Below are 15,520 nucleotides of genomic sequence, written 5' to 3'. Positions count from 1 at the left end.
TCTCTCTGTGCTAACAGCGCGCGCTCGGCCTCTTTTTATTCCCTCCACCGCCTCTGTGTTTACCTGAGGGGAGCCGTGTGTCAGGGGAGCTGGACGGCAGCGGGGGGTCTGCCCCGTTTCCAAGCTCGGACCACAGGCTGGTGAGGCCTGGCTGCTTGAAAGCACTGAGCTCCACCGCCTGGGTGACGTTTCAGCACGGACCCACATGATGCAGCAGGAAAAAGTATCCAGGGCTCCTTGTGACTTTTTACTTATTTAATCATCACTCCTTAAATGAATCAGGTCTGCAGACTTGCAGACCTCTATAAACACAGAGCCAAGCGGGAAATAGCAGTGGTCTGAAAAGAAACAGTTGCTGCACATCAATCTGGAAGAGGTTCTAAAACCACTGCCTAACAAGTGAGAGTTCAATCTGCAATCAGCCGCTTTTCCCAGGAATGAAGGTCCCAGTACATTCAACCAAAGGCCACTGAACAAGGTCAGACCATGCAGTGCTCAGAGAACCCCCCCAAGAACTCCACCTCTGACCCCCAGGTCTCACTCAGCATGTTAAGTATGAAAGTTAATGACATTATAATTACAAAAGACTGAAGCGCTACAGTTGTTTGGAAAGATGAAACTCAGCTTCACACCGGCTCCTGTTGTAAATATACAGTCAGTAACTAGATCCAGTTACACAGGCATTGATTGGGCCATAGCTGCATGTGTATAATTTTCTGAGCACACGCTCATGGAGGTCTGTCCCAACCATTTGTGCCTGAGTGCTTTGCCTTTGATGGCTTCATACACACCAAACGTGTGGCACAGCAGCCGCACACTCAGCCGAACGACATCAAAGCCCGTGGCCTGCAGCCGGACAAATGTCCTCATCCATCGGACCCGTAAAACGCTGTAAACAGGTGTTAACGCGTCCGACCACATGCTGCTGCGTCACGATGCCCCGAACAGCTGCCCCCCCCGTTCTCCCCGGACGGGGGTGCGGGTGATTGTGTGTGAGAGCGCGCGAACTGCAAGGGTTATAAATGGCTGCAAGAGGAGCTCTAGCCCTAGATTTGGGCGAAGCCAAGGACAAACAAAGAGAAAGGGCAATGGGAGAATGGGGCTTTGTGGTCATAAATGATTTTCTCAGAAACACATGGAGTTTTCATGTCTTCCGTCTCCCGCTATGTGAGCGGTTTCATGTAAAGGTCTGCTTAAAGTTCAGGTGATTTATGGGTTATGGAGAGAGCTGGTTTGGTAAACAAAAATGGATTTCCTGATGCTAGTAGATGTCTCCAACGCGTTCCTACAAATGCCCTTGAGCAAAGCACAGAAACCCGAGCCCCTCTCGCTTTGTCAGTCTCAGTGGATTAAGGAAGCAGCTACTGCGGTAATTCTTGTAATGTAAATGTAAATTTGTGTCCTCAGGTGGAGATTGAGAAGCTGGACTACCACCACTACCTCCCTTTGTTCTTTGACGGCTTATGTGAGACTGTTCATCCGTACGAGTTCTTCGCCCGCCAGGGAGTCCATGACATGCTGGAGCACGGAGGCTCCAAGATCCAGCCTGTCATTCCCCAGCTCATCATTCCCATCAAGAGTAAGTGTGGGAGGGTGTGTACACTCACGTTCAACCAATCACACACCGATCACTACAATAGCGCGATACAATTTAAATACAGTTTTACAAACAAATACAAATGAACAAAAGTAATTATTGTGGTGATTAATATTTTAGAGTGGTTGGTAACCAACTAATCTTCTTAGTTAGACTTTAATTGCTGCCTTAATAAATATTTTTACATGGCATCATTTCATATATTCAACCAGCATCATGATTTGCCCACCAATCTCAAGTCTGAGTCATTATTATTATTATTGTAATAAATCATTTCATTAATATTAACTTGCTGTGTTTTTGATGAATACAATAGCATTCTCAAACACGCGCTTTCTCATGCAATACAGCAGTGACGATAGATTTTAACCAAAATAGAACAGCTTTCCTTTACCAGGAATAGAGTCACCTGTCTCACCCACTACAAGCTCTTAACGTTATCACGCAATCAGCCTTGTGACAAGTTCTCATTTGGTTTCGCAGTCGTTCGGTTCCTATTATTACATTAACCCTCAGGGTGACGCGTCCTTGCTTCTGCATCCGCTGGAAAAAGTTGCCTCCAGAAGTATGCGCGCTAATCTGCCATGAATGCCGGGACACGCCGCATTTAACTGGGCCTCCGCCGTGCCTCCTCACCTCACACAACACACACACACACACACACACACACACACACACACACACACACACACACACACACACACACACACACACACACCCGCGTCAGCAGATGGAGGTGGGCGGAAAGGTCGCGTCTCTGGGTGAAGTGGTCCACGGCCCCAAAATAGACATCAGAATCCAGGGTGACGTAGGCGCGGCAGCGAGACGTCGGAGGGGAGCAGAGTCGGCCTCTGTCGGAACCGCTCAGCCCACGTGCAGACGCGGTGGTGGGCGCGGGTGGTGCGTCGGCGCCAGACAGTCATGAGTGAGGGTCAGGACGCGCTGTAGATCAGCTCCTGCAGCACCGCTCCTGTCAAACATGCCTCAAACGGTAGCTTTACACCTGCACCTGCGCAGGTCTGGGGTCAGTCCCAACCCAGGGGGAGCAATCCATCATGTTCACACATGGAACCGGGCCCTTGTAGGCGCCGACTCGCATCCCAGCTGCTTCATGCCTTTTGGGTGTTCTCCTCCTAATCCAGGAAATTCAGAACAGAATCTGTGACAGGGGTCAAACCTGACTTTGGCCAAAACCAGCTACAAATGCTTGTGTATTTCTGCAGAGAGTTGGATATTTTCTTCCTAAGTCCTAATGCACAGTGTGAATGGGCAAATGCTAGAGAAACCTCTATAGTTTATGGTTTTGGTAAAAGCAATAATTGGTTTAAAATGTCCATAAAAACAATATGTTGATTCACAGGTTCGTGATTTACCTGAATCTTAAATATTTGAAGCGATAAATCTCTCTTTTGCCCTTCTCCTCAACCACCTGCATATCTTGACATTAAACAGGGACTGACCAGGCCACTCATAACTTAGATGGCAGTATATAAATTCAAACCTCTCAGCGGTTTTGGTCATTTGCCTTGGGGAGGCCAGACCAAAGGTGTTAGTTATGCTCCTCATGAAAACACACACTTTGCGCTGATAATGGAATTTTAAATGGACTGCTCCTTATTAACTTCTTGGTTTATTAAAAATCGGGCCTGTTTCGCCATCCACAAGGCAAAGCTGCCAGTCCGTGTCTGTTGCAGATTAATTACTTTTCTATGGAGCAGGAAAGAAGAAGGGATGGTGGGAAGAGGAAGAAAGTAAAAGCAGTCTGCATTTTTAAAATGGCAAGATATATATTTTCCCCCTCTGATGTTAATACAACTTCTGTGTGGCTGGCAGGCTCTTATCTGCAGAGCGACTGAGTCACGTCAGGCCCTGGTGAATTTTGATGATGACTGCAGGTCACCCAATGAGAATACACAATGAAGAAGGCTGTGGCTGACATTACACTGCAAGGCTCTGTCTTCAGTGACTCAAGGAATGAACTCTACTGTACTGCATGTTCCCTTCGTCCACACTGGGCAAACGACTAAAAACAAACTAAAATATGCCTATATATAGTTATTTAATTCATCTTTGTAGAACAAGACATCTTGAGATCATTTAATAGCTGAATGTATAGTAAAAGCACGATGAGTCATTTCAATGAATCACTAATATTTCAGTGCCCAGAAGCAACAAAGAGGCTGAAACTGGACTTAGTTTAAATGTTACTGAAACACGGGGAGCGGAGGTTTTCTGGTTCCCTTAAACAGGGTGGAGGATGCAGAACCATGCCTCCATTGAGCCCGGCTTGATTGGCATAACATTTGTTCAGCTTTGATCCAAAATGAGACTTTCATTAAAAGAGGATCCTCAGTTACGCCTCTGCACAGGAACGTCTCTTGATCTGAAAAGTATATTTATACACTGAGCGAGAGCGATTCGCCGCTAAACTCTGGAACGTGCCGCCCCACCTCTGGCTTTTCACAGGAAGCCGGGGACAAGGTCACCATTGTTTTATTTTCACACTGAATATGAAACAGGTCCTAGCATGAATAGATGATTACTTTATTCAGATTTGTCTCAACACAGGTTTTATACCAGCATTAACATATCTGGCTCTCAGCCGCCGTGACGCTCATTCTTTTAATTTTTTTTTTCTTTCTCTCTTTCTCTTTTTTTCCCTGCGAGGCGAGAGTGGCGATGAATAATTGAACAGTCCCACAGTCCAAATGTCACAGCAGGGAAAATTGTTTGCGCTGGCTGGTAATTAGAATTTCATTGTTTGTTATGTAGGTTTGAAATTCCTGTCATTCCACATCGCACCTTATCGCGGTGATGGCAGATATCAATTCAGTTCAGTTTAATTCACACAGCACCGACTCACAACAAACGTCATGTCAAGACTTCACGCAACTAGAAACAAAAAATTTTCAGCATCACATAGAGACATTTTAGCAATTAAATGAAATCATATTTCATTCAATTTTAGCAATATTTTTAAGATGAAAGTAGGTGGTTCTAAGATGATGTAAAGGAGAAATCTTGGAACCCAGGTTCCTAGTAGAACCTATGCCCTCACTGGGCTTGTCTGAGATGGAGAGATGGAATAGAGCTCAATGCATTTGCTCATTCAGCATCATCTCCTCCACTGGTCGTCGGCCCAGGCCTCACACACACCCACACACACACTGCCAGTGACACAGACAAAGACACGGCTGGACCAACTGCTCACAGTCTCAAAGGAAACACAAAATGATACTCCTGGTTTCTAGGTCGCTGGTTTACATACAGTACGGAACATAAACAGAATCGTATTGTGTCATCGACAACATATATCTTCATTCATGTTCAGCGCTGCCTGTGCTCACGACTGGGTCTAATTGCTTTTCATGCGTGTGCGACTGTGAGTGTATCAGCGTGTGACTGGTCTGCGTGAGCTTGTGTGTGTGTGTGTCATTGTGACACCTTTTGTATTTGCATATGAGCTGTTTCAACACACACAGTTGGTGATGCAGCGTGACGTGAGTGCGACTGCTCTCTTTCTGTCGGAGTCGCTTCTGTCAATGTGACTATGACGCTTTGGATGGAAAGCCTGACTCGGAATTAATATTAACGCCGTTCTGTTAAAACTACTCATTAATTGTCTAAAGAGAAATGAAAATGGGAATGATGAGAGTCAATTATTATTCTGCACCAAAAATACATCCAACAATGACATGCTGCCCACTTTTCATATGCCACGTTAGTTCCTTCCTTTGAATTGGCTGTTTTTCAGTCATTTCCTGCTCCTACCAGTGTTTTGCATGTTGTCCTGGAGCTTGTGTGTTTAGAGGACGTAGCCATTGACTCTGCTATTGATGACAGAGCTACTGTACATAAAGATACAGTGTGGGCATCATTTCTCAATGGCCTGTGTCACTGTCCTTTAATCAAATCTGCGGGTCTTGACTGCTTTATTTCCATTTCAATATGCTGATGCACAGAAGTCATAAAAGCGCTGAGTGTTCCATTATTTACTGACCTCACTGTGTGGCCACAGCTCCACCCTTCACACAAAAGCAGCTGTCATGTTGGTTTATGCTTGCTTCCCCTGTAAAGTGACTTTCCTGAATTGCTCTCGGGCCGAGACCGTTACAACAAACATTATCATTGCTCCAGGTTTTTATCTGGGAGACACTGCACATCCATTATTTCTCTTTAAGACCCATAAAGCAGGGGGCTGTTACGTCCTCTGTCATTATCGCTGTACTTTCTCCTTCCAGTCTTGTTGATTTCAAACAGTGTTTCTCTCTCTTACCTCCTTTTTCCCCCTATTCTTCTATATCGCACCCCCTCTCACCTGCTCTCACCTTAAATTCTTCCCTTTTACATCAACCATAGGCTTTCAGCAGCACTAGGCGCCCCGTGCTCTCTGTTTTCCTTTTGAAATGTTTCTCGTGCTTTTTATTTTTGCTGTTGTCTGTGTTTACTGCAAAGGAGGCGCTGCGATTCCATCCATTATCATCATCATCTTCTGTGAAAAAAGGTTTCAGAAAGAGAAATAGCTCGCGTCTGTTTTTTCTCGCCCGCGCTCTCTGAGACTGACAGCCTGCACAACGGGAATTACCAGCGCTCGTGGAGGAGCTCACGCAAAAACCCAGAACAACTAAAGCAGCACAAACAAAGTATGTGTAAAGACCTGGGAAAAATCTGTCAGTCTGAGCTGCTAATCACTGTTATTTTGGAGCCCCGTGCCCTCCGCCGGCCCAGTCCCGCTTCTCTTCATTCTTACTGGAATTTCCTTTCTCTGTGTGTGTGTGCTGTGCTTTCGCTGGCGTCTCGCTCTCTGCGTATTTGTCAGTCTTGATCTCTCCAGCCCTCCGTCTCTCCCGCCATCATTCCCTTTTGTTCTCTCTATCAGTGGGAGATGGAGTTAAGTGCAGCTGTAGGCCAAATAAGCCCGTGATTGGCTCTCACTTACTCCTGCCTCCCCGGTGCATTTGAAATCGCTGATTGCAAGCCAGTCTGAATCAAAGTCCAGCTATAAGGGAAAGGCTTTCAGGGGAAGGAAGTGTGTAGGGGTTATAATTGTTTCTGCAAAGCTCGCTCACATGTGTCATGCGGTTGCCTTCGTGTGAATGAGTGAATGAGTGAACGTGTGCCTGCTTACCGGCAGCCGTGGCTGAACCTTGACCCCTGCCCTTCGTTGTGTGTGTCGCATTAGATGCCCTGAACACCAGGAACCGTCAGGTGATCTGCACCACCCTGAAGGTGCTGCAGCACCTGGTGATGTCTGGAGACATGGTGGGAGAAGCGCTGGTGCCCTACTACAGACAGATCCTCCCCATTCTCAACATCTTCAAGAACATGAACAGTGAGTTCCAGTATTGAACACTGCCTGTGATAAATACAATATATGATGTGCATGAATAGATGTGTTGTGCATGTAGGTGGCTCCACAAAGCTGCTCCGAACCCTATGCAGATGTTACATATCGCTCTTTGTTAGAGCCTCACCTCTGAGCGTCAAGCACCCTGTCTGCTTTCTGCTCTGACTCTGAAAACCCCTTTTCCTATTCCTCCCTCCACTTAAACGTCCTCTTGACAGCGAAGCTCCATTTTGTCCTTTCTGCTGTCAGTCAGGCTGCATTGTGCGGTGTTGTCGAAGAGGAGACTTTGTCCTTGCTCTTTGTGAAAGCCTTCACCTGGGTGACACCGGGACCTGGGAAGATTGGCATCAGAGAGGCAGAGCTCTTTGTGCGGCTGTGTCAAAGCACTTAGCATGGTGTGACGTGACGGCCCATTGAAGGCTGAAGGGACGACCTCCTCCAAGCACTGCTCGCCACCCAGTCAGTGAGAGGCCAGTCACATCGCGGATCAATCATTTAAACACAGACTTTAACGGGACAAAAAACAAGGTTTCGGCCTCCTAATCGATATCCAATTTGAAACTTTCCCTTAAATTTGCTTACATTGTCTCCGACTGTTTGCTGAGGTCTAAGAGAGGAAGAGGAGGAAGCAGGAAAAGACAAAAGACGCGGGGCGGGAAGGAGAAGCCTGCCTCATTAGCGCCTGGCCTCATGCAAATCTCCCTAAATTAGCTGTCAAATCCATCCCCTAAAGCGCTTTGAAGCGTGAGTTCCTGCACTCCAGCCCAGTCTGGGCTGTGGGCCCGCTGGTGGCCAAGGCCCGGTTGTGTGTCCTAGCGGCACACGCCCTGCTGCAGACCCGGTCCACCTCTCTAGCTATCAGACCGGGTTCCTAAGCTGGTAGGTGCTGAGACGGAGCGATACGGACACGTCTGCTGTGACGGCACACGGTGTTTGATGAGATATCAATTCATGTCATGCACGCACCACCCGCTCGCCTCTAACTCCGAAAGATACAACTTCAAACAGAGAACAAACAGCAAAACAACAAATGAACCAAAATGCTGTTTTTATCCAATTCACAAATACTTTTGGGCTGTTTTCCTGTTCTCGCTTCTCGTTTCATGTGGCTTGTTTTTCATGACTATCAGAGCTTCCACTGAAGTCGGTCTATTATCTAATATGGCTTCCACGCACCTCCAGCTCTGTCCCACGCTCAGCTGCCTCTCGAGCAGAGCCAGCAGGCCGCCTCCCGCAGACAGGCGCGATCATTGTGTTCGCAGGCCTGTGTGTGTGTGTGTGTGTGTGTGTGTGTGTGTGTGTGTGTGTGTGTGTGGCCACATCTGCCTTCAGCGCTCCCACACTGTAACTCACAGAGACTGCATGGCATCCCTCTTATCGCCCGAGCCACAAGGGCCCCACTGTCCAGTGTGTGCCAAGTGTGTGCGCGCGCGTCTGCGTTTGTGTACATCCGTCATGAATAGATTTGTTGTGTCCCATACACAGCTGCTGGATTCATTGCAGACGAAGGCCCGGCTTTCTCTCCTTTCACTCTTGTTTAGGTCCTCCGGCCCTGGGCGCATTGTGCTCCGCTAGGTTTCCACGACACGCTCCCACAGACACGTGTACACAATCGCACAGTGTCCCAGCTGAAGCCGCACAACCTGACTTTGTCTCTGCCTCGGCAGTAGCTGGAGCTGCGAATCAATAGGCTGACAGCCAGCGCCGTGGGGTCAGGGCTGCAGTTTGATATCAGCAGCATCTCACGGTGGGACAGATCCCCCAGGCTGCGATCACACACTCCTGCTGTGTTGCTCCCATTCTGAGACAGGGTTGCGACCTGTTAAATTGCTCTGTATATAGGCCTTATCTGAGCCGCCGTTTCAGGGTCAGAGCTGAAACTTAACAGCCGTCTCCAAAATGGGCCCTTGGGTGTCTAGTTTCTCTCCAGACAGAGCCCTGGACCTCTGACCAAGAGGACGCGCTCACGGCCCACATGCTTGGCCTCCCTGTGTTCCAGGCCCGCGAAGACGGAGCAAGGGCTCCATTGTTGGATGAGAACAAATGGGCCTGTTTAACCGCAGGCAGCCGGAGCCATTCTCGCCGCTGAGACAGTAATGTGTCATTTTGAAGTGCACAATAATGAGCAATCACATAGTATCACTGTCCTTGATGTAGCCCTTTGTCTCCTGAATCATCTCGCTCAGCTTTTGTTTGCTTTGTGCCTCCTGCTTATCAGCTGTGTGTGTGTGTGCGTGTGTGTGTGTGTGTGTGTGTGTGTGTGTGTGTGTGTGTGTGTGTGTGTGTGTGTGTGTGTGTGTGTGTGTGTGTGTGTGTGTGTGTGTGACAGGCAGCGCTGAAGATAGTGCAGGAATTCCTTCAATGCGATTTGCACGGCTCTCTTGTTTGCGTGCTGTGATGAATTTTATCCCTAATGAAATGCAACAACGTTGCTTATGAAGGAGAGAGACGCTCCCTCATCCAGTAAATTCTCTGCGGAGCTCGAAGGGAGGAAGGGACTCGTGTACAGCAACGCGGTGGCATGAACTGAGGCTGGATAATAAACTACAGAAAGGAGATTTTCTGGCTGCTTGAATGAGGATCAAACAGGTGCCGAGCCCTATTTAGTGGGTCAGCACTGGCGCTGATACAGTAAGTGGGACTTACATGCAGGACATCAGGTGCTTTTAGTCTAAACCACACACATCTTAAACGTTGTGTAACAGGCGTGTTGTTTATTCCAGGACGGCTTCGGCCTCTGCGTCACTGGGGACTGTGTCTAAGTGCAGTTGATGCTCACCTGCAGGGCTCCGCCGGTGTTTATTTCAGGCTACATTGTTGTTGCTGTCCCCGTGATATTGTCTGCTTATCTGTGAGGTGTAGGTCCTTCCACTCCTATTCATCAATGACAAACTCTTTCTCACTCACACAAACACTTCCACTAGAAGAACGTTCACTCACATTCTGTACATTCATACACGCTCTATGCTGATCTGCTTGACCTCCTTTATCTTCCTGCTAAGGAATGTGGCCAGCTGTGATAAGATCTCCCCCCAACCGTGCTACACACACACACACACACACACACACAGGTTGTGAAATGAAGTGGCACTTTGTGTTTTTGCTCTTTTGTGCCCAGGTGCTGTTGAAGTTTCCGCGTTGGTGACAGATGCATGGCTGCGATTGGCCGCCCCGTCGCGCCCTGTGGGCCTGTTTCATCCGTGTATCACATGACACACATGTTCACACACTGACATGTGAAGTCGGACGGCTTTGTGCATGACTGCGCTAGTTATAGTTGGCTGATCTGGAAACCCACAGCGGGTTAGTTGTGGGTTTAGTACAACTCTAATTGTGAAAAGACCTTATGCAGCAGAGGTTTAAGATCATGCGAGTGTTACTGGTCCCCCACAGTAGGTTATGCTCCACTTTGCTGCCAGAACACGGCACTGGTGCCTCTAAACTAATGACGTTAATTCATTAGGATTCTCATTCACAAACATTAGCTTCATTTAATGACCTTTTTCAGCTGCTCTTGATAAAAACGAATGTACTGCTGTGTTTTTTGCTGGGTTTGTAGTGACACACACACACACACACACACACACACACACACACACACACACACACACACACACACACACACACACACACACACACAAACCCTTGGCCCCCATGCAATCCATCATCCACCACCGACACACAAAGACCCTCGTCCCCGTGGACGACGGAACACACACCTCATCTCCAGCCGCTGTCTCCTCTTCCATGTTGCCCTCCTCAACAGGAGATATCTATATATCAGGCAATCACAGCCTGCCAAACCAGTGGGAGAAGAACTGGGAGGAGGTGTGGCCTGTAGATTGCAGTAAAACCAGCTCCATTACCATGCATCACATGGCAATAAATGCTTTTCCTCATTCTCCTGCTTCAGAAAACAGGTTGAGGAAAACAGTGGAAATGCATTTTTTATGAGTGCCGTCCCCTCCCCTATCTCCCTTCACACCTACACTCCTCCTGCCTGCGGACATGCCCACCTGGCTCTGTTAATTTCTATTGTCAGCATGTCTGAAGCGGAGCAGCCAATCAGTCGTGAGCGTCGGCCCCTGGGCCTGCAGCCGCTCTGCGGCTCCAATTTAAAGGTCAGCTGATAAGCAGCCAGATTCATGCATAATTTGGGCTGGTCTGCAGGCAAACACACACACTCACACACACACACACTCACACATATCACACTCTTGGTCTATGTTTTGACCCTCTCAAACTTTTTACTTTGCACATTGTGGCAGGTTTCAGGTTTCATTTTCCATCTAGAACATATTCGTGCCCCCCGTGTTTCATCAGATCAGATAATGGACTGTTACTGACTGTTTGGGAGGAGCAGTTAAAACTTGGCTCCGCGTTTGTTGATTTGTTCATTAATTTGTACACAGTGACTTTTGCACTGTGAAGCACTTAGGGGAATTATGTGATCCACTCTTTAAATGGCACAGGGCCCCAAGGCTGCCAGTAAGTTTAAATGAAATGGAATTTGGCGTCTTCCCCTGCAACTTTAACAAAGCACATCTTCGATTGCTGCAGTGTGCTGAGCTTCGCCAACAGAATTTGCACAACCTCCCTCAGCTCTCTCCCCATTTCACTGCAACAGTGAGGGCTCCTGCGTGATTGTTTTATTTCTGCATATGTAATTTTGTAATTACAATGTTGTCATTGTACATTACTCTTTACGGCAAATAAATAGGCTTTAATGCACAATAAGTAGATTATCATTAGTATTCTGTGCTCTGCTTTACCTTTCACTAGTTACAAACCCTTCAACATTCTTTGTTGGAGATGTAGTTTAATCACAGAGAGCTCAGATTGGTCAACTACCATTATTCTCTGTTCTTTCAAAATAAAGTGTGATTTTCTTTTTCCTGATGTTTCTAGTAACAAGGTCTACATCATGGATTTCCATTGGTGGACTAGAAGCATAAAGGAGGACATTTTTAAGAGGATGCTGAGCTTTTAGACAGAGAAGTTCAGGACACTGGACACAAGAACCTATAATCTGCAAATGATAATGTTTGTGTTCCTACTATGGAACCAGAAGACATCAAAGTCAGCAGGGTTCCTCTTTTCATTCGCTCTAATCCAACTAGCACTCAATTACTTAATTGGATGAGTTATGAGGGTCCTTTCCTTTCTCCATTCTCTCCCATCTCAATGAGATTAACATACTCTGTAATTAATGAATTTGGGGCACTTTGAAACGATTTGCAGGATTGTCTAGGCTCCTGGGGCCTGACATGTGTAACACAATTATCGAGTTGTCGAATTTAGACAATAGAGCGAGATGAATAGCAAGAACGTTAGCCGTGCTGGGTAAGAACAGGTGATGGTTCCAATCTGAACATGTATCAGGCCGATCACGCTGCTTTTGTTTGGTTCCCTCTAGTGTGTGTGTGTGTGTGTGTGTGTGTGTGTGTGTGTGTGTGTGTGTGTGTGTGTGTTTGTTAGCGTTAGAGGGCAGCCAGCCATTTGATAGCCAATGACTGAGCTGCTTTTTGATGTAATTTTACGTGTGTTCTTGTGTGCGATTGTGTGTCCTTGTGCGCCTTTACGTGTGTCATGACTTCCCAGCAGCGAGCGGGGAGCTTTCCTGCAGCCTCTCACCGCATCATTGTGTTTGACATTTCCGCGGGCAGCCAGCGACAGAATGCTGGTGTGTGTGCAGACGTTTGTCCACCCGGCTTTGGATCAGCATTCGCACCCAGCGCCAGGTTGCCTGTCAGATTTCATAAACAGCCACACCTTCACCGAGCGGCCCGCTGCTTGAAAGTGGGGAAAAAGGCACAATTTCACAAAACAAATAGCATTTCTACAGCACCCCTACCTCGTTGTCCTGGGCAAGGACACATAATAAACAACAGAAATAAAACTGATTTTTATTATTATTGTCAGGTCATGGCCCTCCTTCTCCCATGCTTGCCAGATACAAGCAGATTGTTCATACATTATTTAATTTCAACTGAGAATGGCGCTTTCCACAGACCAAACTGCATTTTGACCTATCATGGACCAATGTAAAGAGAATATGGAGACATTTTTAACTTCATTTTACAATCCAACGTCAGCTCGTCAAGTGTCTTCAGTCCAGCACTATCAGTCGTAGGGTTCTGGGGGTCTGTCTCCTCACTGTCTGTACCTTTAGTGGCCTACCCTCCGATTACAGCCCGATTCAGCGTTTTCCCAGACAAAGGTAATCTTATCTTCTCCATTCTCACTAAGGACAGTTTAGCATGCGCCAGTCACAGCCCTCACTATCTCTAATGGATGTAACCAAACCCCTTTCTAACATTCTAATGCTCACTGCTCCTCAAGACTCCACTAATCAGCCCCCCACCCACCAACTCACACAACCCCTCGCAAGGCTGTCCCAGCCAAGTCTTGTCCCGCGTCCAGACAACAGTTTTGAGCTGGCACCCATCTCTAACGTTTCCATCTGGCTCCAAGGCTCATATTCCCCTAGACATCACAAAATATGAGAATTGAGTCCTGTACTCTACTTGTACTGGTCCAGCTACAAATGTGAGATCCATTATATTACAGAAAGAAAACTCTCACAAGATAATGAGGGTCATTAAAGTAAAACAATAAGTTCCTGCTGTTGAAGTTGCGATTTTCCTGTCATTCGCTGAGTCCAATAACCAAATGATCGCACGATGTTTCCATAATTAAGTTATCCAAAGAAGAAAATCAATGGCCATGCAAAACACTATTAATTGAGGATTTTGTATGCAAAAATGTTCCCTGTGAATCCCATTATTCTCTACATGCATTGCTCTACATGCATTATTGGCTGTAACTCCTGTTAGACATAAAGGCCAATCATACATTTAATAATCAGGTCAGCTGCATGGATCAGCGATTAATGTTTGGTAAGCAGAAGTACAGAGCCAAATAATTATGGGCCATTTAGACCCTATTAAACTGCAGAATGTATGTGTAGGCATATTCTCTCTCAGGAGTGTTACTGATTTTTTCCCTCGATGCTGTTGTACTCTTGTAATTAATTAAGTAATGAAACTCTATCGTTTGTATTTTACTAGCTGTTTCTGAGCTCTGATCTTCTCCACTATGGCAGCACCTGAGGACCATCTTGATGTGGAGTGAGAGGCTATTTTCCTGTCTTTGTTTAGCTCAAGTATGCATAGAAATGAAAGCCAATCAGCTGAACCAGATGTCACCTTATTATCTTTGACCACCCAGTTCTATGAGAAGGACCAGGGTTTGGGGAAAACAAAACAGAGAACTTATTTAAACTCTAATGCTTGAGCACATTGGGTGTGTTTACGTTGGTGCTCCAGTCCCTAAATCTCCATTTCTCCCAAAAGGCCTCTTCCTAAACTTATCACTCTTGGCCACTTAACAGCAGTTTTGAGTGCTTTCCTCCGTAAAAGCTACATTTGACCCAACTACATTTCCTGAGAAACACTGGCAAATGCCCTGAAGCCAGAACCTTCTTGTCGCAGATATATGGAGATATAAAAAAAGAACTCAACAAACGTCCAGTCACTTGTGCACTGCAAACTGTAGCCGCTCCAGTGAAATCAAAACAAATGCAGCTTACTGTTGTCTTAACAGGCGCAGTTCCACCTAACGGCCTGCTACAGAGCTAAAGGAGCTGCTTGCAGTGGTTATTTGCAGCAAATGTGCTTCAAGCACATCTGTTTTTCACATTTGCATCACTGCTATTGGTCAAAAATAATTTAATAAAGATAAGATTAATATTTAAATGTGCTTTATTTTAAATACACATTGCGCGTTGCATAATTAATTTATTGCCGCTTCATCTGTAAATAATTGTATTAGCTCACCGGTTGGTCAGGCACAGACCACTATCAGGACCTGAGTGTGTGTGAGGAAAGCCAGACGCAGCCACCGCTGCCAAATGCTGAGAGAAATCCCACATAACTGTTTTATTTACTCCCAGGATGGGTTCTGTCACACAGGCATGCATGCAGGGATGCTCGCCCCCGCACACACTCAGCATCCACGGCCTTCAGACTGAATTTAAGGAACATAAACACCAGTGCTGAATGTCTGCCTCACCATGTGGAATGTACAACATGCCTGTTATGATCCACTTACATGTAGGATCCTATTCTATAGGCGTGTATGTGTAGAAACATGCTACACTATACGACATGCAGCTCTAATGTGAAGCAGAGTATTTGTGATTCACTTTTGAAAGGTTGAAAGAGCAACAGGTATAATCACAGGCATAATTATTGGCATTAATAGATCGGAGTGTTTATTCATTTATTATTGCTATTATCCACAAGTGCAGATGCTGCTGCGCGGCTCTGTTTCTAACAAAATCATGATCGCATGGCAAAGGACAAACACTCCAGCAAATGTTAATGATGAAGCAAATGATAACATAAACCGAACAGGATGGAGTCAAGGATGTTTGTTGCCTTCATGCCCTGTTTTCTAATTCGTCCTTGTTGTTGGTGCTGGTACAAAGCAGCCTTTAATAGAGCTTCCACTAATAGGCTCATTATCACTTCACTCATCATGGACTCTCTGTGTTAAAAGCCTTGACCTGCTCG

At 46.4% G+C, this 15,520-nt stretch overlaps 1 protein-coding gene across 7 annotated transcripts in view; it reads left to right on the top strand.

Annotated features, from left to right (window-relative positions):
* pacrg (PARK2 co-regulated) overlaps nucleotides 1-15,520 on the top strand; it is a 90,596-nt gene that overhangs the window by 44,289 nt on the left and 30,787 nt on the right. For 6 of the 7 annotated variants that reach the window (XM_029139720.3, XM_029139713.3, XM_029139714.3 and 3 more), the window contains 2 exons: nucleotides 1,408-1,579; nucleotides 6,780-6,929. In XM_029139720.3, coding sequence (XP_028995553.1) covers nucleotides 1,408-1,579; nucleotides 6,780-6,929 — 322 coding nt within the window. Of the gene's footprint in view, nucleotides 1-1,407; nucleotides 1,580-6,779; nucleotides 6,930-10,062; nucleotides 10,441-15,520 lie in introns of those variants that run through there. The other variant, XM_029139715.3, reaches the window with a different exon arrangement.

This window comes from Betta splendens, chromosome 22 (genome assembly GCF_900634795.4).
Source record: "Betta splendens chromosome 22, fBetSpl5.4, whole genome shotgun sequence".
Classification (NCBI taxonomy): domain Eukaryota; kingdom Metazoa; phylum Chordata; class Actinopteri; order Anabantiformes; family Osphronemidae; genus Betta; species Betta splendens.
This window is presented reverse-complemented; position numbering and strand designations above follow the sequence as displayed.